Here is a 24031-nt window from a genome sequence, read left to right as displayed (position 1 = left end):
TTCTTCAAAATACCGGTCGATGAACTTGATCCCAATGAGGGCAGCCTTATGCATTGTCTTTAAGAATAGCAGTGGGGTGTCTATTTTCTTCCAGGAGAGCTTCATGGGGAGCTAGTGGCCACCACTGAGGATCACAGGAATTAAGATGTAGCAGGCTTGATAATACACTTGGGTATGATGGTGGGTCATTTGTCTTCTGCGCAGATAGAGAACATCACTTTTCACCATGAAGGCTTTTTCTGGAGGTGCTGGTTCAATGGCGTTGTGGAGGAGAACAACTCCAACATCTGGAAGTTCTGGTACAGTAAGTGCGGCTGGCCTTGTTCCTCTTGCTTTGTCTGAGACAAAAACAAACAGGTTCAAGTGGATCAAATTCCTAATTGTGCAGTGTCGGTTCCATGGCATCAAAAGGGTCACAGACAGATTCCTTCTTTACATGAGAAATGTCTCCAGGGATAATTTCTAATCTCACATAAAAGTAGGGGTCTGGATATTTATAATAAAACTTGAGTACCTGCTGTTTTTCTACCCATATTTAAAATATACTGCCTCTAATTTAAAAAGCAGATTCTTGTCTATGGTAGTCTCTTTTCAAGTGTCTATTATTGGTATGTTTCAAATAAGTGTTTTGAAAATTCATTTGGCTATAAACCGAATTTTCAAATACAAAAGCCCAGAAATAGAGGTATTATTTTATATTCATAGCTTAAAAGGTTTTTTTTTTTTGAAATGTTTTTTTTTTTTTTTGTAATGAAACTTAATTACCGGTGGTACCAGATGAAAGCCGCCTTAGTTGGGCTTCACCCAAGTTTGTAGGCAATATCAAGAGACCGTCTTCTGTTTGATGCTTGTGTTCCTATAGGGAAATTCAAAGTTCCCTTTTTGAAGTCCAGGAACCTGAAGATTATGATGAATTCCTTGAAGTGTATTTCTTCTGCATTATTTATCTTTGAAAAACAGTTCACTGAAAATAGCTAGTAGTCATTTTATTATCTTCAACAATAAATGAACTAGTTACTGATGTAATAACTAGTTGAGATTATAGTCTTATTTTCAAATTCTCCTGGCTCCCCTGCTTTTTCTTACTCTGCTACTTGTCACCAGAGTGTGTAAATCTCCAGTGACCTTATGTGTTTCTTACAAATTCTGTCATCCTAACCATGGTCAGAATACAGACTTAGATTTTGACACCTACGTGTACACGGAACGAATTTTAAGTTTCTTCTAAGTTATTCCTGTGGTTTCCTCCAACGCTGGAATTCTGTTTCAATTCTTAATTTTCAGTGTTCCATCATTTGTGTCTTCTCGCATGATGCTGGGATGGATGTAGAGGAAACATTCTGCTCATCTGAGCTAGTCATTGTCAAACCCAACTCAGATTTCTAAAATATTTGGACTATCTACTGTGTAGGGCATCCTGTTGGTAAGGAGATGACATAAACAGAGCTTTGTATCTCTGCTCTCCAGCCCTGTGGGGATATGTGTTTCTCCCGCCAAATTCCTGTTGTTTGAGAAAAACCCGCATTCTGAGTTCCCCTTGTTTTCAGCAGAGCTTTCCCCTTCAGGCAGGGTTCTGAGCTTGTTGATATGCCATTAGTTTTGCTTTGCTGTGTGTCCCTGGTTCCTGGGTCCCCTTCCATTAGTCATGAGTCACCTCTGAGCCTTCAGTAATGGACACTGCTACTTTGCTTTTCTTCCTAGCCAATCAGCCGCCGTCCAAGAACTGCACACATGCTTACCTGTCCCCGTACCCCTTCATGAGGGGAGAGCACAACTCTACTTCCTATGATTCCGCAATTAGTAAGTACTCCTGACCTCCAGGTGCCTCCTGGGACTGGCTTGCTGAAAAGATTTTACAATTAAAGATAATTTAACATCTGTAATCATAATGTTTCATCTGCTATTAACCCGCTAAATGTAAAGCATTAATGTTTTAACACATCATTTATAAGTTTAATTAGCATACATCTTGATCGAAAGTTGGAGCTATTGTGGCTCACTCACTATTCATGCACATAATTTAAAATGTAGTTTTGAACTGGAAGACAGTGGTGTTTATCAGGAAGAGCTGCTTCCTGCGTGTAGCTAAAGTACTCTAGTCTGCACCCTGCTTAATTTTTTCCTGTAATTGTTACAAATGGAATACGATTATTCTACCCTGTTCATAAAAAGTGACTTAACTCTGTACACCGCAATGGTCCACCAACAGAATTGACTAGAAATCATATTTAGCACATTGCTTTTGATAACTAAATGAAGGATTAGTACAAGCTACCAGTACCTTATAGAGAGACAAATGTATTATTCTTTTTTTAAAAAATCCCAATTTGTATAAATTTTTTGATTAAAATCATATTAGCTAAAGTTCTAGAGAGCAGAAGCAACTGAATATATATCTCTTCCTGTATGCTTGGTGGGTTGGTTCCATAGATTCCTGGAGATGCCCTGATCCTCAGACACCGAACTCTTTTATATGGACTGTTATAGACTTGCATATAATCTGCTAACATCTCTCTATATACTTTAGGCCATGTCTAGATGACTTAATTGTTATGTTGTATCATTTATGGAATAATACTAATAGTAAGAAGTGTGGGCAAGGTTGGTAGAGGCACATTTCTCTTCTGAGAATTTACAGCTCACAACTGGATGAAACCATGGGTTTGGAAGCTGAGACTGAAAGAGGAGACATGGAAATTATCTATCATCCACATGTCTATAACTATCATCTGTCTGTCTGCCTGCTTGTCTGTCTGTCTGTCTGTCTGTGTCTGTCTGTCTGTCTGTCTGTTTGTCTGTCTATTGATTTTTTTAAGGATTTGTCTCAGGTAATTGTGGACCTGGGAAGTCTGAAGTCTGTTGAGGAAGCTGGCAGGGTGGATACTTCTATCAAACATTTAGGTTGTGTGGCAAAAAAATCTTTCTTCCTCAGGAGACCAGTCTTTGCTTGTAAGACTTTCAGGTTATTGAATGAGGCCCGCCCACTTATGGAGAGTGATCTGCTATACTCAAACTAAAGCCAGCTAATTACAGGTGGCAATGAGATGTCAAAAATGAATCGTTCACATCTTTATCATTCATAAGTGGTCCTTCCATGAGAGAGGTAACCTAGATGTCATATATTGGAATACTTGTATACCTTAAGAGGATAGTGGAGAAGTCTGAAAATGAAGTGTCATCCTCCATGCATAACAATTATGTCAGAGATGGAGAGTAAATTCGTGTCATGGAGATCCTGCTGCAATTATGCTTGCAATTGTTATGTGGCACCACATGTAATGACTGTGCCAGTAATTTGGATCCAGAGACAAAATCATATCCAACTTAAAAAAAAATTACCGAACTCTTGTTTAGGGTTCATATGCAACTCCATATTCACTTCACAGTTTTATTGAACATGGAGTAAAAAGCACAAAGTTGAACAAAGGTATATTCTAGAACAGAAGTAAGACATGCGTTTCATGTCGTCTCATAAGATGAACAAGGTTGTCCTTTGTTTCCCGAACAGCAGCTCACCTGACTTCTATGTTTGTGTTTCCTAGTTGATGAGACTCGGAGTCCCCAGACCCTAAAGCTGTTTTATAGGCAGCTCTACGTAGCTTCATAATTACCAGGTATTGCAGCCATTCTCACTAAACTGTAGGCATTGTTTATAAAATATGAAATATCATGGCCTAGAAAGTTATTAATATCAGTTTCCACCCACCTGAGTTTTGGAATGACTGTTGGTCAGTATTGGCACACACGTTCACACAGCTGGTTATCGGCAGATAACCACACAGAGATAACTCACACAGAGACTCCCCTCTCTAGCTTCTGTTTTAGCGCAATTTATAAACTACACTGAAAGCAAGAGCTGAGTGCAGCGTAATGAGCCTTGAGGCTGAGTTTGGTGGTACATGACTGTATTCAGGAGGCAGCTGGGGGAAGTCAAGGCTAGCCTGAACTACACAGACATTCTCCTTCTCAGAGACACAACAAGAAAGTCAAGTGAGGAGCAAGTAAGCATGTGTTTTTGACATCTTCATCCTGGTGGAACCCTGCATACATTTGGTTCTGACTCAGTGTTTCCTTTACATATGTTTAACTCTCACAGACAGTCTGAAAAATCATCAGTCACAAATTTACATAACAGAATGGGTGTCCAGGCCTAGTGAAAGGTGGCTTAATTCTCAGTTTCTGAAGCGAGCCCATTGTAGATCCGAGGGGTTTAGATTTTTCTCCCTGTTTCATGCTTATAGTCATTGTAGTTCACTCGTTTGTATTGAAGATGACAGACTGGACATACATTAATTCTCAAGATGACTCAACTCTGGTTCAATTAATGTTCCCCTCTGTCCCCACAATCTCCGGCATCCCTGCCCACCCCGAGTGTTCTTATGCTTACTGTAATCGCTTCCTTCGGCTTCTTCCTCAGTAGCAAGCACGGATACACTAATCTGCTTTTACTTTTATTTCTATTTATATTGGGGGCTCTAGAAATTGGTGTAGTGCTTTGTAAGGAGGAAATACAGTTTTGTGGAGAATGGCTTTGTATCAAACTTCCTGTTAGACACTGGAGACAGCTCAGTGGTAGAGCATTTTCCTAGCCTGTGCAACACCAACGGATCAATCAAATACTTTCAGTGATAAATTGCTTTAATTAATTCTAGGTGAAAAAAATTTTCAACTGAATTACAGGCTTGGTTTCCTTCTTTCTTGAGTAATGAGTGCTGGGGATGGGATTCAAGGCCTTGTATATTCAAAGCTCATGAACTATACCACAGGCTTGCACACTGGCTTCCCTCCTTCCCCTTCCCCCTCCCCCTCTCCATCCTCCTATCCCTCTTCTTCTTTTTCACTCCCTACTTCCTTTCCCTTTCCTCCATCCCTTTCCCTTTTCCCTCCCCCTTCCATTTCCCCTCCCCTTCCCCTCCCCCTTCCACCTCCCCCTCCCCCTCCCTCCTTCCCTCCCTCCCTTCCCATCGTGTTGAGTTAAATGGAATATGCACATGGCATGGATACTACTCACCTTTGGATTCTGCCATCTTCCTTCTCTCTGCCCTGAACGTGACTGTTCATCACTTCCTAGCCCTCTCTCTCCACGTGCATGTCTATATGTGCACAAACTAGGCCAGTTTTCCCCCTTTTAACAACATCCTCAACTCTATCCTTGAAAAACACATTTTCCTGTTTACTTGTGTACTTACTCGTTTTACATATTTCTATGAAACTCTATCATAAGCTCTGTGGAATGAGGGTTTTGTCTGCTTGGCTCAGGACTGTAGAGTACAATTATTATATATAATATCATGTATATATAATATTATATTTATTATATATAATTATATACTATATAAATTGTAAATATTATATATAATATATAAATATATTTATTATATGTATAACTATAATCGGTTATATTATAATATAATTTTATGATTATTATTAATTAATTTGATCCTTATATAATGCCTTTCATAATTTTATTAATTCTTTAGGTTACAACTCCAGGTATGTGGGTGGTGAATCAAAACATAGAAAGAACTTTCTTTGTCACGGATGGGTTGTTTGTGACCAGGTGCCTGCTCACTAGGTCTGAGCACAAAACGATCCTCAAGTAAAAAACATGTAATAAGGGCAGAAGTGTGTAGATGATAAGAAGAGGGCGTGACTAGAAGTGGAAGACGTGGCAACAGTTTGGGATCAGATGTATTTATTAAGCTCGAGCTGATCCTGGAACCAGTTTTGAAAATAAGTATCTTGAAGCACAAAACCCGCTTCTAAGAGGAATCATGAGCACAGCAGTCAGCAGTGAGAAAGTGCAGGGGTGAGCTTTGATAGCGCGTGCAATCTTCCAGAAAATAATCAGAGGAACAAGGGAGGTAATGGGTCCGGTGCCCGTAGGATGAGAAGTGAGGTCAGACAACTCGAAAGCAGGGACAGCGTAGTTGGGGACGCAATCACCAGAAATATAGGGCTTTGTCAGAAGAACCATCAGAGGGGAGAACAAAAAGACTAAGTCTCTAATGACAGAAGCAGAATGAGCGGCATCAAGAAGCTCAGGAAGGAACTGAATCACAAGCTAATGATGCAGTTGCTCACATGACCACGGCAGCCTCTCCTCACCAACGGTTCTGCTGTAGGTGCCCATCAAGACTGCTATTTCTGATTCCATCCTCTCCCCCTAAACCTGCCTGCCCTGCTGGCTCCACCCTGGATTTCCAGACCTCTGCTCTACAGCATATTCTGGCTCACTGCTTATTCTTAAATTGAATTTGAGGCTCCTTTTTCTGGTGATGCCCTTCTCAACCTCTGGGGAACTCATTTCCAGTTCCTGCACATTTTTATGGCCTGCTAATGGGCCTGAGAGCCAAGTCCCGCTCTAGGCTTGCCTTTCTTTTTCCTTCTCCCAAGGGACAGATTAAGAAGCCTTGCCCCTCATAAAGGGGCGGGGCCCCAGAGCGCTGGGAATGCGAAACCTCTCTGGGATGGCGGGGAGTGTGCAATGAGAAAGGTGAGAGCCCCTCAGTTAGCCAACACTGGGGCCTGGAATAGCCATCCTAAAGGCTCTGCATGACAAACAACCACACACACAAACTCACCCACCGTACTGTGCTACACGAAGCAAAACAGCATTTTGAAACGCATGTCCTGGCATTTGACTCTTTGATCTAGCATGGGAATGAATTCAGTTTGAGTGGGGTTAAAATAAATTCTTCAAGTATGTAGGAGACACAGTTGCAACTTCTTGGTGTCTAATAATCTCTCCAGATAGCTCCTCTATCCCCCACTTGTAGATCAACTTTCTGGTGTCTCTGACTTATTTATTAATTTTTTGCGTGTTCATGGACGTTGATTCTGGACATTGCTCTAAATTTAACAAATACTTTAAACACTTCAAGTTTATCTAATTAGAAAAAATGTACTAGATGGAATAGAAAATATATCTAGTCATTTTCCCCCATAGTATCAAGTACCTACAACTTGGAAATATGGTAACATCAACTTGATTTTCTGCTATTCTTTAAAACACTTGGCCCCACACAACCACAATTACAGACTCACCATATGTTACATGGTTTCTGTAGCCCCTGGATAACAGCTGATGTTCCATGTGAGAGCCCCCAGCATAGGCTCCAAGTGGTTTTGGTGTGAGTAGTGCCCCCCACAACCCCACACTGAGCCCCTGAAGATAGAATTGGCTCTGCGCACCCGGGACCCAGTACCAAAGTTGCAATTACTCTTTGAGAGGAAGCTGTTTTGTACGATCTGAAATTTATTCATGAATTTTTTTTGTATTTGGAAATGATTGCCTTCTGAAAATAAGACCGTCCTGTTGTCTTCAACAGTGTGGCCTGGCTTTCTTTTGAGAGGACAGATTCTCATCTCTATCTGCAAAAATGCCTGCTGCTCAAGAGTGGAATCGCCTTCTCCAGAGGAGCAGCAGAGCAAGGCTTCTCAATCTTGGCATCTTTGCATGATAGGATGGCCGATCTTTTGCTGTGGAGAATATCTAGTGCATTGCTAGGTGGTCTACAAGATGCCTAGCTTCCACCCAATATCCCAATACCAAATACCCTTCACTTGTGACTATTAAAAATTGTCTGTAGATATCAACAGGCATCCTGGGCAGTGGAGGTAGGATTGGCACAAACACACAAAATGTCCTGTGACAAGACCACTGGGGATTTTTAGATATCTCTTCCCAACACTTTTATTCCAAAGCATACACTTTTTAGAATTATATTTGTTCTTCAATATTGTGGAACTGGGACCATTGGTTCCAAGACCTACCCCATGGACACCAATATCATGGTGGCTCAAGTCCTTTATATAAAATTGTGTCTTATTTTTTTTTTTTATTTTGCAAAGAAACCCTGCACATCATTTCATGTTCTTTAGATGATTTCTTAGTGACTTATTTTTGGAAAGATTTATTTATTTTATTTATATGAGTATACTGTCACTATCTTCAGACACACCAGAAGAGGGCTTTGGATACCATTACCGATGGTTGTGAGCCACCAGGTGGTTGCTGGGAATTGATCTCAGGACCTCTAGAAGAGCAGTCAGTGCTCCTAACCACTGAGCCATCTCTCCAGCCCTTATGTGATAGGTCTATCAATAGTAACCATGCCGTGTCATTTGGAAAGTATGACTAGAAGTGTGTTGTGTCTGCACTGGGCATTTGTAATTTTATTTTTACTCACATTCCCTCAAAATTATTGCTTGTTCTTGGGATACTTTGATCCAAAGTTGAATCCTGTGTGCATACCCTGCCTGCATGCTGCCTGGTTGTGGTCCTTAGCCCACAGCCACATGGTAATGGTTATACCTTTCTATCTTCTTTTATCAGAGTGCACATTCCAAAGGGAGCAGGGAGCCCACCTAGGCCTTTTGTCTGTAAATATCGGGAGATAGTATCAAAGCATCAACTGGAATAATTTTTTAAAAGATTACTAAGTGCCTACAATATACCTGACCTTACACTATTCTGAATGTTTCAGGATAAGCCTGGAATTCTTGCCCTCATAGAACTTTCACAGTATAGATAAGGCAACACACACACACACACACACACACACACACACACACACACACACACAGAGACAGACACCATACACAAACCCATGCACCAGAACTATCCAACACAGCACTTTGATGGAAGTAAAAGATTGTAGAGGGGGTTAGGGTGGTATGAGTTCTAACAATAGGAAAGGGAAGGCCTGGCTGGAATGGATTCTTCCTGGCAGGTGAAGTGTCTCCATGGCACCAAATACCTCCTTTGGGGACCAGATACAGGCTGCACAGAAAGGTGTCATAGGGATTGGCATGTGTCCAGCTTCTGTGGGGAGTTACAAACCAAGCTTCTAGCCTGTGCCCAGCCTCTGGTCCTGGCACTTGAACAAAGAGCACTCACAACAGCTTCTTTTCCAAACTGGTTTGTAAAACAGACATAAAAATAGAAGCCACTTCATACAGCTGTGAGTAAAACAGGTAGCGATAACAGCATAGGTGTGTAGCAGAACGGTTGCCATGTTTGTTATCCAATAAATGTTGGCTACTCCTTCTCAAAGGCTCCTCCATTCAGAACTCCCAGAATACCACACCATCAGCCCATGAGCATTTATCATGGCTTCTCCCTGGTAGAATGTTTCCTGTTCTGCATGTGTGTGCACATGTGTGTGTGTGTGTCCACATTAGACTTTGGTACAGTTTTCATACAGAATAAATTTTTATTGTTAACACAGTTACCACTCTGCTAGTAACATCATCGTTTAATAACATGCCATGTGACTTGACCGAATAATAATTTATCTGGGTATTGGTTGAAATTCAACCAACAAAGGTTTGATGACTATATGTTATTATGTGCCAGACATTTTTTTTCTGCAGGTTCTGCTGGTCAGGGTGAGCTGGAGCATGCTTATCCTGTTTTTATTTAGAAAATTCCCTTTGTGTTTTTGAACAGTTGTGATGGTTGCTGGTTTCCCATTGTCTAGTTGTTTGAAGGTCTTATGGTGTCTCTGTCATTGCTGGATGCCTTCCTCAGTCCCAGTATTGTGTCTGAAGCTTACACTTGTTATCTGTCAGGACTTGAAGAAGTACCCAGTGTCCAGAATCCCTCACTGGTTATAAATACTCACTGTTATCATTTTTCTGTCTGTGTGAAAGTTATCCTTCGTCACTGTTTTGAGGACACTGTTCTTTGCCTCCCGCAAGAACCGGAAGTCTGATACATTTTTCACTGTTGTTACAATTTTACTGTGAATTTTTTGGCTTTTTGTTGTTTGGGTTTTACTCTGATCTGTGCATTTATAACTTTGGTGACTTTTAAAACTTTCAGCAATCATTTTCTTGACTTTTTCCCAGCCTGATTCTATTTCTTCCTACTTATGAGACACAGAAGACAACCACCCTTCATATTTGGTCATAATTTTACAGTGACTTTATTCTCTGCTCACTTTTGTCTGTATATCTTATTCAGATAAGGGAATTTTGGCTACTTCCTTCAAACCCCACTGACTCTCTTTTCTTCTCTTCATCTGGGAATATGACACATCTATTGCTTGTTTTTACTTCCCTTATTTCAGATAACTCAATTTTTATTTTAAAATGTTTATTGCCCCTCCCAGTATATTTTTTTTGATTCTAGGATTTTCAAATTTGTTTCTGAAGCAGTTCCATAGAAACTGCTTCAAAGGACTCATCACATAGAAAGTCTCTGCATCTTGGTCTTGGCATCCCAGAACTCTAGTCTTCGTTGATGACAATTCCCCTAATCTTGGCATCACCAATGATGTTTAGATTGGAATTGAATTAGTGAATAGGCTACTATGTGATCATGAGCCTTGTTTAAAACCATGACTTAAGACAGCTTTTCTTGACACTACTCTGGAGAGGGAATGGGGTGGGGTATGGCTTCATGTACACTCACTGGAAGTGGTTTCTAAGTGTCTCCCTCCATTACTTGTGACACCTGTGTATGTATGCTCCTTGTTCTGATGACAGATAGTGAAGGCCTTGTAGGCATAAATTTTCTCCAACCTACTTTAATAAGGGTTCAACCTCCCCTCTTGCCCACCATCCAGCACAAAGAGTGAAAGAGAAAAGTTATTACGATATGTGGAAAGCGGACCTCTTTAGCAATAGTTCTTTGGGGGCAAGCTCAACCTTTGTTGTCAGCAGCAAACACCAGATATGACTCAGAAGCTGCAGTCCAGTCCTCTAGGCAGGCAGATGCCACACACAAGCCAGCAGCTCCAGTCCAGTCCTCTCAGCAGACAGCATGCATGGACCAGCAGCTGTAGTTCAATCCTGAAGAAACACAAGGCTCTCAACCAGCCCAAGGTCACAGAAGCTACAAGATGCCCCAGGAGTCTCAGGAGCAGTTCTTTGGCAAGTTTTTTCTCAATGGTGGCATTACCACAAGCAGAGCCCAACAATGCTATGTAAGATGAATCAACACATGCATGTCATTAGCGAAGAATAGTGAGGTAGAGCAAAGTAAAACAATGTTCTCTCTCCCACTGTCTGTGGAGTCATATTTAGAGTCGTATTTATACTTCATCATTCATCCTTTCACGTGTCTGCTATAGAAAAACATCCCTTCACCCGTGTCTGCTTCAGGAAAACATTCTTTTCTGTGTCTGTTTTAGCAAGACATCTTTTCACCTGTTTGCCCCAGCCAAACACCATTTGATATAACTGACTTTCCAAACAAACAAGAAGTTTCCACTTCAGGGAAACTTGTCTTACATATGCTTCCTCTGACTCTGACCTGGCTGGTTGAGGCTCCAATACAACTCTATCTATAGCCTTAACTTACAAGGTAGGGCTGGCGAGAAGTGGGCAGTAAGATGGTAAACACCCCACCTCTCCAGTAGGCCTTCCATAACTCCATGCTGGTGGAAAAACTTTTGTGTTATCTCTGTCGATGATGATTGGAAGTCCTGGTACACCACATGCTCTCCACTGTTACCATGGAGGGTGGTCTTGCTGCCACTTGGAGGAGATAAATGCCCGGATGTCTTAGATGCAGAGTGCATGAGCTAAGATAGCATCTCTGCCATGGTGTTTGGGGAAAGGGACTCTTGAGCTCCTCTGCTTCTCCTCTAGCATTTGGCCAAAATTGGAGGACCAGTTTTGGACTAGCTTAATGGCTCCTTGTTTAGTCTTCTGAGCAGAAGATTTGTGTTTTCTTTTAATGCTATCTGTGAACCTTCTTCATTCTAATTCTGGGGTATACAGGGCAATGAGAACATCCTGGCTTTCACTATTCTGTACCTTGAGTCTCAAGGTCCCTATCTTGCCTACTTTCTGCTATCCGCCTTTATGGGTATTTTAGCCATTCATTTTAAGTGATATCCAGGGTGTTTAGTTGTGCTGGAAAGACAGAATAGAATGTGTTTACTTCATCTTCCTGGAAGCACAGGTCTCCTTAGCCAGTTGTGCTGTGTATGGACAGCTGGTAGGGTTTACCGATGAATTAGATGTAGGAACACTGAGTAATAATTCTTTTTTGTCCTTAGCAACTATGAAAATGGAGCTTCAAATACTGGAGATGAGGAAGGATGGGCAAACTTTGCAAGCATTTGAGCATGCTAAGTGAATATTATGTCAGTCCTGGGATTAGAGCCTCAGGTCAAAGGCAGGAAATGTACAGTTAGCCATCATTGTATGGAGGTAGCGTTAAAGCTTCAAGACAAGAGGGAACTCTTTTCTGAATGTAGGCTGATGGACAGATCAGTGCAAGAACAGCCCTGGGATCTTCCATTGACACATCAGAGAGAAGAGCAGGAGCCAGTCCAGGGAACTTTCAGTGGGAATCTTAGAGTTTAGCACCAGGGCAACAGAAAAGACTATTTAGTGAAATGTTTTACCTCTTGTATTTCTTTTAGTTAAGCCCACTAGACCAACTGGACTCTTAGACCAGAGGCCCAATTTAGGGTATTCTAAGGAGTCAAGAAGAGCTACCTAATTCCCAAAGGCCAGTTGAGAAGATGAAGAAAAAACTTTTCTTCTCAGCACAGGAGAAAAGCAGCAGAATCATGACTGGAAGTGCATCCCTTTGAAAGACTAAGCAAACTCTATGGTGATGTCATGAGGGTCAGGGTGGAGGATAGCTGGTTGTCTTGGTCAGGTGACAGTTTGACTGGTTGTGGCACCAGGGAGTGGCTTGTCTTCCATAAGAAAGTTGCTGCTACTTGGTGAGGAGTTTTGATTTGTCCATGGACATTTGTACATTAATTCTGTTGTTGAGTTTAACTGACTATAGAACAGAGTGACATGGAGAAGAACCAGTGAGGAGGACAGGGTGGAGAGGGCTGGCCATCAGGGTTAGGGGGACCATTGATCAGCAGGGAGAAGATGGCTGACTCCCAGGTTTAGGGTGATCATTGGAGGCATCTGCTTGTTGTCCATGGTCTGGAACAGAATATCATAAGGCTGGCAATGGAAATTCTGTTGATTATGATGTCCCTTCAAATCTTGAAAGTAACGTATTCTTATCTTAATGTCTGTAGCCTTGAAGATAAGTGATTACCATCTTTAATGCTGGATTCAATAGTCAGTGCTTTCCCCAAAGAGCAACCTGTAGTCCAGTGAGTCTCATCCTTCTTAATGTTGAGACCCTTTAATACAGTTTCTCATGTCCTGGTGACCTCCCCAACCATAAGATTATTTTGTTGCTATGTCATAACTGTAATTTTGCTACTGTTATGAATTGTAATGTAAACTTCTGATATGTAGGAGATCAGATATGTGACCCACAAAGGGGTCAACACCCACAGGTTGAGATCCACTGCTCCAAGTTGAATCTAAGTCCCTATGGTAGTTTCATAAATTATAATGAACTTGAGTACTGCTGGAATTCCATGACCAACATTAGGAATGTGGCCTTGTGAAATTAGCAATAATTGGAGACACAAATGTCGAAGTGACGCCATCTGACTTTCCTAGTGATTACTTACTTCTGTTCTTATTTCGTCTCATCTGTTTGTAGAAACCTACTACTACCAATAATGTATAAAAAGTTTATGACAGTTTTTTTTTTAATTTATAGAACTTACCAGTAGTCCTATGACGTGATTTAATTCCCTTTCTTATTACAAGTCTAAAGAGTGAAGGAAACTTGCATGAAGCTAACATTACATATAGCCAACGTGCTGGGCTTTCATGTGTTGCATGAAATTTTTAATTGGCCCAATTCAGTGTTTGAAGCCACCACTTGGAGGCCAAAGGAGTGAGGTTTAGGTTTTTCCACCCAACGATGCTGCTGAACTATCAGCTGCTTCGATTCCCATTTCTTGCATCATAATTAATCTTTCAGTAATATCAACATGAACAACACTTCCTTTCAAAAGGAATAAATGTTATCTAATTCTACTCCAGGAATCAGTGAAAGTGGCCAAACAACATCGATTCAGCTTGCTGGACACCATCTTCTACCTTCAAAGGGTATTCTGTGATCATTCATAGTCATAGAACAAAGAAAGTAATAAATCAATGCACCTGCAAATCAAGTGGTGGGATGTCAGGCAATATAGTTACAGCAGAAAACAGGTTTCAGATACAAATATTGACATTCTTTGCTTTTGGACTGGTGGAAGCTAATGTTTTCCCAAAGGAATATATCAAAATAGTTTTACATAATTGTAGAAAGAGTGTTAGATACAGAGACAGGATATAAAGCTACTACGCATAGCCCATGAAATATCTGTCTACCCATCTGCACTCCTCTTAAATCTCCACAGTCTGAAGTATCTGTAGAATTTTCAGTGTGGGTGTGGCTTCAAAATAAAACCTAGGAGACTTTAGTTCTCTATAACATTGTAACGGTGTGGTGGGTGTGGTGGTTTGAATATGCTTGGCCCAAGGGGTGGCACTATTTGGAGGTCTGGTCTTGTAGGAGTAGGTGTGGATTCAAACTTGCCTTCTTAGTTTTGGTATAGTGAGTGAGTAATGAATGTCACTTTTTCTTTGCCACATTTCTGCTCTTCTCGAGATAGTTTGTGGTTACGGAGATAAAAATGAAGCTGAGTTCTCAATGCAAGTGTTTAAAAATGTGCTTGCCCCATCTAATGTGGGGTTTCTTGTATTCTTAAGCCTCCTGTCAGTTCATGGCAAAGGCTATGCTTACGTCCGTGGTCTTTTGCTTTAGTGTGGTTCATGTCCTGTGGAGTGTTTATGAAAGTCAACTTGTTAATTTGTTTCCAGAGCAACAGCAGTTGTCCTACAATCAGGGGATGTTTGCTCTAACAGCTCCTTGTGTCCAGTAACTAGGCAGGGAAGTCTTCCAAAAATGTGTTGGCTCACAGAGGTAAGTGCGTAAAGCAAGCTCCCCTACAAACGCAGGGAGTAGCTATGAGAGCTCTGCCCTGGATCTTTGCAGTGGTTTTCTCCTTACCAATGAGTGGTTTGAAAGAACTGCTTCTTTCCAGCGGGGACTTGGAAGTTCAGGATTCGCAGATTATCACAAAGGGGCATATCGACAGTGTGTTTGCTGGAACTCTATACAGCAGAGTAGAGGTGACCTGTGAGACTCGAGAGAAGAAACAGAAAGCCAGGGAGAATGGTTCTAAAGAGCACATGGCAATTAGTGCCAGAACAGCCAGTGGGGAAGAGGAGAGTGAGCCAAAGCTGTGCATTTCCACTGCACTCCTTAGGCTAAACCCCTGGAAGAGGGCAGATTCCTGCCAGGTGCTTCTGACTGTAGTTTTCAAATGCTGACTTTGAAGATCCAGGCCCATTCCTCTTGCTTAGTGGTAAAAGTGTGATACTGTGAATCCACTGTGGGGATCACATGAAAGCCTTCCTTTGGCCCCATGAAGGTTTGCTGACATGGATCCACCAACGAGGTAGCGGAAGAAAAGACTTACAAATTGAGTTCATGGATAAAGGGGAATGAGATCTGCAACTATCCACCAGCCAAGTGTGATTTGGAAATTTCCATGCGCTTTTTATAAGACAGACGCATAAGAATGGAACATTTGGGTGAATTCTGGAGAGGGGAGCTGGGTAGATAGATTTTAGACAAATTCTGTGGGTTCGGAGAAACACCACATAACTGGGCACAAATCTGGCTGAGCCTGCACAATAGACACCAGATTACACTTAATTGACTTCAGGATGTACCAAACAACAGGACAACTTCCTGTGAAGAACCTCCATCCAAGTGCACTGGCCAGTTTGTGGTTTCTCCTTTGCTAAGAGCTTAGAGAAATGAAAATCCTGGGAAGGAACCAGAAGGACACTGGGAAAAGAATCCCTGCCAGATCCCAGGACACTCAGAATAGAATTCTTGCTAGTGAGCTTTTGCTAGGGATTTCCTGGGATCTGCTCAACAATTTGGGGCAAGGAGATTACAATTTTGTATTTTAAAATGTGTGAATAAAGTAGTATCATGAACATTGCCTTTCGTGGCTTGCTGTTAAGACCAGTGGAACTTTCTTTCAGATGCCAATAAGATTTTTGTGTTTAATGAAGAGGAAATCAGTGGGCAGGGAACTTGGCCTGCTGTAGGTGTTCAGAATGGGGCTGGAGTCAAGGCAGAAGGTCCTAGAAACCCACATACTCTTGCTTCATAGGTATGTATCCCTGTGTGAGGTGACAAGGAAACTCAGGGACAGAAGACACAGCTCTGGGGCCCAGGTCTTAGCATCTGTTTTCTTGACTACTCAGCTCTTCCTTCACAAGAGACTGTTTCTTCCAAGTGCATCCACTGAGGCCAAGAGGTCTAGACAGTAGATTTATTTCCTTTTGAACTAATTACCTTCACTTTGTTCCCATGAGCACTGCATAGCCCATTAATCTTGAGACTCCAATGAAGATTAACTGGAGAGTTAATTATCATATACTCATTCATATTTTATTGAGCATCTATTTCATGTCAAGTAAGTTTTCACTTGAATTAGAAGGACTAGTGAGTCCTAGTCTGCCCCAGAGGGAGTTTCTGTTCCAGGGGTGGGAGTGGCTGTACACACAGAGAGACTGTAGTGCAAAGTATTCATTCTGGAGTTTGATGTGTCTCAAGAACATAAACAAGTCCTTGAGTCAGGTGTTGTGCTTCAAGATTGTAGCACCAGGAAATAAGTGACATTATTGTCACATATTAAGGAAGGAAACTGGGGCTGGGAGAAGCCAATAAACAGGCCTAAGGTCATATGACCGACGACAGGCATCTGTTTCGTCATCTATCTATCATCAGATAGGCATTCCATTTCTCATGTCTATCTCCTTTCCTACTTGGCCTACCCATCAGCTTTATGTACAGGCGAGGACATAACTTGTTATGACCCTTCAAAAAGAGAAGGTAGTGATCAAGTCCTAGAGGGCAAGTAGTGCCTTCTGTCGGACTGCTGTCATAAACACTGCGATGTGGGCGGCTTAAGAGCAGGGGTCTGTTTCTACTGTTGAAGAGGGAGGGAGTCAGGGTGAGGTGTGGCTGGGTTCCAGAGAGGACCTCTGTCGCCTGTCTTCTGATACCTTCCTTGCTTGGTAGAGAGGGATCAGCTCTGTTTTCCTCATCTTGTAAAGTCACTGATTCCATTAGAGGACTCCAACCTCATGACCACATCCAAACTTGTTTCCTTCCCCAAAGCCTCTGACTTCCCAGCGATCTGTCTCTGGGTCTGAGGTTGGACCTTCAGCATTTGGATGCCGGGCAGGGAAGACAGAAACATAAGGAGGAAGAGTGACTGGAAAGAGCTTTGCAAAGTCCTTGAAGCCCGATGAGAATATGGCTGCTCCTTTGAGCTGAAGGGTAAGCCCAGGGCACTCACACGCTCTCTTGGATTGAGCATCACAGGGCTTTGTACAGCTTCCTTCTTCGCTGCCCCAAACAACAACATTCTGGATGCTGCTTCTATCAAGCTTTACTGTACTATCTCAGACACTCCTTGACTTACAGGGAGATGTATCCTGATGAAATGTCATGTGTTGAAAATGCTCACCATTCTAGTTGAGAAACATGGCCAGCTGTAGGTCCTGGTTGTCTTCCCTCTGTGAAGACAGACCTGATTGGAAACTGTAGCTGGTTCATGCTGCAGACTATTGGTAGAGACAATTCATGATCCATGCTGCTATCATTAGCAAGGGAAAGATCAGGTTACCAGATCTACTGGCTGCAGACTTGATTAAAGTTGGGAAATTTCAATTGGGACCATTGTATGTCGGGGACCAGACATTCCCATAACCCCAGCTACTGTCATTTCTGCCTCCAGTACTGCAAAGCCCTCTGTCCCAGAGTTGGATAAGGCTCCATTTCCACCCTCAGTCTTCTTAGGAGCCATTAATAGGATCATAGGCATGAATTCATTTACTCCTGAATACTCTCTTCTCTTCCGGAAGAAGCACAGACTTCCCCAGGCCAGAATGAAGGGGAGGGGTTACTCTCCCTCCTGCCCAACAGGCTTCTTCCTTGACACCTTGGCTAGTTTTACAGCAGGGAGATTACTAGTCACCGGGTCTCTCACTGCACTTTTGGCCCTGTTGATGGTGGTAGGTGACTTCCTGAGCTGGGTCAGCCAGCTCAGATGTGGACACATTGTACAGACTGTCCTGCCTTGCTGCAGACGCTCCTGTATTTTTAGTCCTGTTTGTCACTGCCAAGACAAGAAGTTCAAGGGCATGAGGCATCACTGCCTTACATGACAAGCATCTTGCCTCAGACTGAAACAATATATACTGGAGTTACTCGTAAGAAGGAGGTGAAGCTATGGCTTTGCTTTGGCCACCTTGGCAGCATTTGCAGCTCCTAAAGTTGTGGTGCTGGACATGTTTTATTGGATGAACTAGCTCTGTGTTCATCTGAGGCACGCGCGCGTGCACACACACACACACACACACACACACACACATGCAAGTGTATACACTCCCACATGCACAATACCACTGTGCAGAATTAATTGTCCAAGTTGTTTAATGATCTTTACTGTTCTTGCCTCATAATCTCGTAACCAATGTTTGCTCATGCTTCCTTCTCATGCTAGTTTGGAATATGTCTCTGGTTTTACTCAAGGAACGTGCCCCTTGGTGTTCATTAAGACTGTGAGGATGCAGTGCCTGAGGCTGTTTGTGGTTTGTACATGTTAGGAACATCAGGGAGACATAACGATCAGCCTTCCATCTCACCTGCACTCTTGTTAATGTTAGACTGTCTGTTAGACTGTCTCTACTAAGGTGGAGACTCTCTTTCTCTGTGAGGAACAGCAGAGTGCTCCCCACATGAAAGCTAACCACACCACACAGAAGAGAACATATAAAAGCAAATACGAGATGCTACAGAGAGCATCAGGTACATTCAGGCTTGACGATTTTTAATCCAGATCTTCTAGAATAAAACTACTAAGCAAATATGCAGTGAAAGCAGCTGCCATGATAAAATCTTATTTAGCGTGGGAGAATCAACTCCAGAATCACCACTTCTCTAACACATTTTTAGACTGACCCCTGACTCTCTTGCATCACAACGCCTGTCCACACGGCACTGGGATGCCTAATCACATCTTCACTTGTATGTATACCTCTAAGGTTAGAGACAGATACATATCTAGATGTGAGTATAGATGCACACACACCAAGCATCTAGAGAAGCTGGCTCCATTATTTGTCCATGACAAATACGTTAGTGTCCACTTTGTTATTGGCAAGAGCATTTTATTACAAGGTATAGTAGATAGTTATAACCACAGCATAATATTTGAAGACTTAAGTTCATGTAGCCACTCCTCCCAAATGTTCCTACTGCATGTTAAGGCCTAGGTAAAATGTTAAGGCCTAGGTCATTGTTACCTGGTTAACCTGCCATTAGTAGGAAACTTTCTCATATGTTTCTGCTGTTACTCGAAAACTTTCTCATGCCCAAGTTGATTACATCTTCTGTTCTTTTCTGTGCCCTTGAAAACCAATCATGATAGAAGTCAGTAGAACTGTTTTGTATAGTTATCCACAATAAGCTTGCACCTGAACCAACCACCCAACAGCACTTCCTGCACTTGTGAAAGAGCTTTTATGGTATTTGCCTTTATAAGCTGCCCCTGGGATGAACCCTAACATAAGAGAGCTGCCTGCACAAATAGAAGAAATTATTTGGAATAAGACTTCCATTTTGAGTAGTGGCCAAGTAAAGTTTAAGTTTCCAAGACTTCCCTGGGGAACTGACATCTTCCTTGGCAGAAAGAGACATGTATGTTGGTAACTGACATCCCGGTTGAGACATGAGTGTTAGACAAGGCAAGTCCCCTGTCACAGTTGAATACCTCAACCAATGGGAGCAGGATAACACACACACATTTCCTAAAGAAATCCCTTATCCCTAAATACTATTTGGTGGAATAACTTAGCACAGATGTTTGTAGATCGCGGGCTTAAAAAGCCTTATAGGACCTTGGGGTCACAGTTCGGTTTCTGAATATAAATGCTGGCCCTGATCAGTCCTGGGGCACCATAACCTATCACTGTCTGATTGAGATTGGGATTCATGTGTTTGTGAGATGATTTCTAAACCCTAACAATGCATCCTTTCTTTGAACAAATGTAGATGATACTACTTCATATTCTACCAAAGCAGTCATAAGAATTATACCATTATTAAGCAGAGGAGACTATTAAGCAGTTATCATATATATATACATATATATGTATATATATGTATATATATACACATACACACACATATATATATATACACACATACATATATATATACACACACATACATATATATGTATATATGAATGATGTATAGTTCTGGATACATAGAGCTCATGCACTCAGTTTGCTTTCTGTTGATGATCCTTTATTATCTTAGATTTAATTTAGTTAGCAACCACTGATCACTCTCTTCCCAATTCCACATAGCAAGTTATTATTATGAAGGATCATTTGAATTCAGGATTAAAGAATGGCACTTGTAAAAACAACATAGTATACTATGTCAAAGAAACAGGAAGATGTCAAAGAGACTGGAAGTTCCAGAGAATTCTATCAGATGTTTGAAGGCATGCACATCAGAACTTTAGAAGCACAGGCAGAAAATTAAGTATATGACAAGTTCACCCAGGAACCTTCCTGGAGACTATTTTTCTTCTGCTTGGTTAAAATCCCAGCAGATAGTTTCTCTAACTACTCTGAATGTGTACCAACCAAAACCAAATCCCAAATCAGTTCATACTGGGCTCACAGTGTCTGTGGCCAAGTTCACCGTGGTAGCATCACATGCCTCCACTGAAGCTAAGTTCTCAGAACATGCATACATATTACACTGTTGGTGCTGGCATGCCAGGAAATGCCAGCCAGCACTACTCAAAGTGCCTCAGCTCAGGGTCAAGGCTCTTAGACATCATGAATTGAGGTGGTTTTTTGTTTGTTTGTTTGTTTTTGCTGCTGTTTGTTTGACTATACAAGTAAAGTTTTCTGCTCTCAGAAAAGCATAATAGTTCAGTATTTTCCTCCCTTGTCAATATTAAATTATCATGTCTTTGGGGTGTGTTCTGCTACACGCTACCTCGCCGATAAGGAGCACGTCACACTCAAGATTCTTCTGACAGCGTCTTTTATTGTTACAGCTCTTTTAGTTAGAAGGATGCAAGATGGAGAACAAAGGAAGGACCCCAAGCCCCAGAATGTACTGACTTATATACTATCAAAGAGACATGATCTGTCCTCATTGGCTTACAGACTGGGGTCTCATTTACATATCCACTGATAGTACTATCAGCGGGAGAATTCGTGCCTACGCCTGCGCACAGCTGCAGACACCAAGGCCAAGAAGAACCAGGAACAGGAAGCCAGCGCCATCTTATAATGGCGAGCGTATAGCTACTTCAGCAAACGCAGCATGGCTCCTAACAGTGTTCCATCAGAAAATTTGATTTAACTCAAATACCAATTTGAGTAGTTGCCTGAATTTCATTTAAAAGAAGGTTAAATGAATTTTAGGTTGAAATTAGTATAAAATTCCAAAGAATTCTTGAAGTGGCCGTGAACACACTTCTTTTTATTTTTATTATTATTATTTTTGCATATGTGGCATCCTCGGCTTTGATATCTGTAAGATCAAAATAGTTATCAACTCCAAAAAGCACCGAAGATTCTCTAATACTGGAATATTAAATATCCAGTCAAGATTTAATTTTTTTATTCAAAAAGTGAACAGACACACATATCTCATTAGCATGGAAACTTGTTTTCATCTTTAATAAATGGTAAAAATAATGTGTATAGCAAAAAATTTTCTTATTTCCTTCACACAGATTTTGAGACAGGTTTCATGTAGTCCAGGCTATGTGTTTGAAGTTGCTATGTAGCCATGTTTGATCTTGAACTTATGATTTTCCTGCTTCTACCTCCTAAGTGCTAGGATTAGAAAAAGATGCCACCATGCCCAGTTTATGTCACATTGGGATTCAAACCTAGTACTTGGTGCATGGTAGGCAAATGCTCTACCAACTAAGCTGTATCATCCTAAAGAATTCTATTAAAACAAACCTCTTAGCAATCTATCATTAGTAAAAGCTGGTTTGTATATTTATTTTATATACCTATATAATATGGTTGCATAAAAGTTTATCTGGATAAAAGGAGTCAGAGTGGAAACTTTTAAGATGCTTTGCAATCTGTCCTTTTAGAGGCTCCCTCTACCCAGCAGCTGACTCAGACTCACAACCGAACAGTAGATGGAGCTTGGGGACAGGAGGAAGATTGTTAGCCCTGAAGGGGACAGGAACTCCACAGGAAGACAAACAGAGTCAACTAACCTGGACCCTTGGAGCTCTCAGAGTCTGAACAACCAACCAAAGAATAAACAAGGACTGGACCTAGGCCTCCTGCACATATGTAGCAGATGTATAATTTGGTATTCATGTAAAGTTCTGAACAACTGGAGTGTGGGCTCTCCTAAAAGCTGTTGCCTGCATGTAGGATATGTTCTTCTAACTGGGATGCTTGTCTGGCCTCAGAGGGAGAGGATACACCTAGCTCCGCAGAGACTTAATGTCTCTGGTGGGGGGTATACCCAGAGGGGCTTCCAATCTCACAGAGGAGAAGGGGAGGGGATGGAGAAAGGGATTGTGGCAGGGAGAAGGACTTGGAGAGATACAGCAATTGGGATGTAAAGTGAATAAATAAAATTTAATTTAAAAAGAAGCCTTTGCAGTGTGACCACCTTCCAGTAGCTTTCAGGTATGGAAAGAAACATCTTTCTTTTGAAGAAAAGACAGAGGCTCACGAAGCCCCAGCTGTTGATCCAAGGCTATTCATTGAGGTAGCAGTGATGAACACACAGGACACCGATTCTAATACCTACGATTTTCTACTACATTATATTGACAGCAGTTTGTAGTCTGTGAGTGTGTGTGCGTGTCCATTTGTCTGTCTGTATATGTGCCTTGGTGTACAGGTACCTAAGGAAGCTAGAAGATGCTTTTGGATATGTGGAAGTTGGGTTCTAGGGCAGTTGTAAACCACTTGACTTGGGTCAAGTCCACTGGGAAGTGAACTCAGGTCCTCTGGGAGAGCAGCTGAGCATCTGTGGACCATAGTTATAAATCTTAATACTTAAATTCATTTTAAGGAACCTAGAGCGGAATGTGACGGTTCACTATATTCACAGATACTGATCATTTTTTTCTTTTGTGTTTTGATTCCTCATGTGTGATCTTGTTTTGAATCCTGTTGATCTCAAGAACTCTTTTCACTTTGGTAGTTTGGGGGATGAGCCCGTTATGGCCAAGGCTTCATCCCTGGTCACAAATGGCATCATTTCTCACCCATTTTTCCAAGTTGTCCCTAAATGGAGAGTTACAGGCTAAAGAATTTTTCCTTCTGGCACTTTAACGTGTGCTAATCTACTGTGTTTTTCAAATCATGTCTTCTATTGTTAGATTTATAAATTTTTTATCCTTTGTTCTTCATGATAAAGAATCTGTGGTCACTGCTCCCTGTCTGTGACAGGGCACACTTTTCTCTCATTGCGTTTGTTCAAGATTGCTGCATTTTTTCATCACTGTCTTGTTAGCTGTCTAAGATTATTTCTTTGACCTTATGAACTTTGGAGTCTATCAGTGTATCTTTCCCCTCTGCTCCTGAGGTGTTGATCAGCTTTGCTTCATGAGTAACTTTGTTTCTACAAGAAAATCTCTTGCCTCTGCATTAGCGGTTTCTATGGATACAAACATGAGAGCCTTTGATTCCGTCACACAAGTATCTAGAACGCCATTTGTTTTTCTCAGTGTCTGACCCTGTTTTTCATTCATATTAAACAATTTAATTGGCTTCATCCACAAAAGCCTCTCTCACTTTCCCTTCCTCATCTCCTTTGTGTTGCTGAGTCCCTGTTAGGGATTTTATATTTTCAGAAATTCTTACTGTTAATCCAGAAGTTCAGCTCAGTTTGTTTATTTGTCTCAGGTCCTATCCATTTCAAGAGCAGTCACCACAGTTCACAGAGCTCCTAATGCCAGCTTGGAATCTGTCCCAGAGTTTAGATCTCAATTAGTATCTTCATGTTTGCCGACGCCTTGCCTGTTCCCTATAGCATTGGTCAGAG

The 24031-nt window shown here is 41.6% G+C and overlaps 1 protein-coding gene across 2 annotated transcripts in view; it reads left to right on the top strand.

Annotated features, from left to right (window-relative positions):
• Window positions 1-24031, top strand: part of Tmem182 (transmembrane protein 182) — a 42627-nt gene that overhangs the window by 321 nt on the left and 18275 nt on the right. For both annotated transcript variants that reach the window (XM_076914954.1, XM_034521097.2), the window contains exons 2-3: window positions 205-304; window positions 1702-1800. In XM_076914954.1, coding sequence (XP_076771069.1) covers window positions 205-304; window positions 1702-1800 — 199 coding nt within the window. The remainder of the gene's footprint in view (window positions 1-204; window positions 305-1701; window positions 1801-24031) is intronic.

The sequence above is a fragment of the Arvicanthis niloticus genome, chromosome 17 (assembly GCF_011762505.2).
Source record: "Arvicanthis niloticus isolate mArvNil1 chromosome 17, mArvNil1.pat.X, whole genome shotgun sequence".
Classification (NCBI taxonomy): Eukaryota; Metazoa; Chordata; class Mammalia; order Rodentia; family Muridae; genus Arvicanthis; species Arvicanthis niloticus.
The sequence above is the reverse complement of the archived record's forward strand: the minus strand, read 5'-3'. Positions and strand labels throughout refer to the sequence as shown.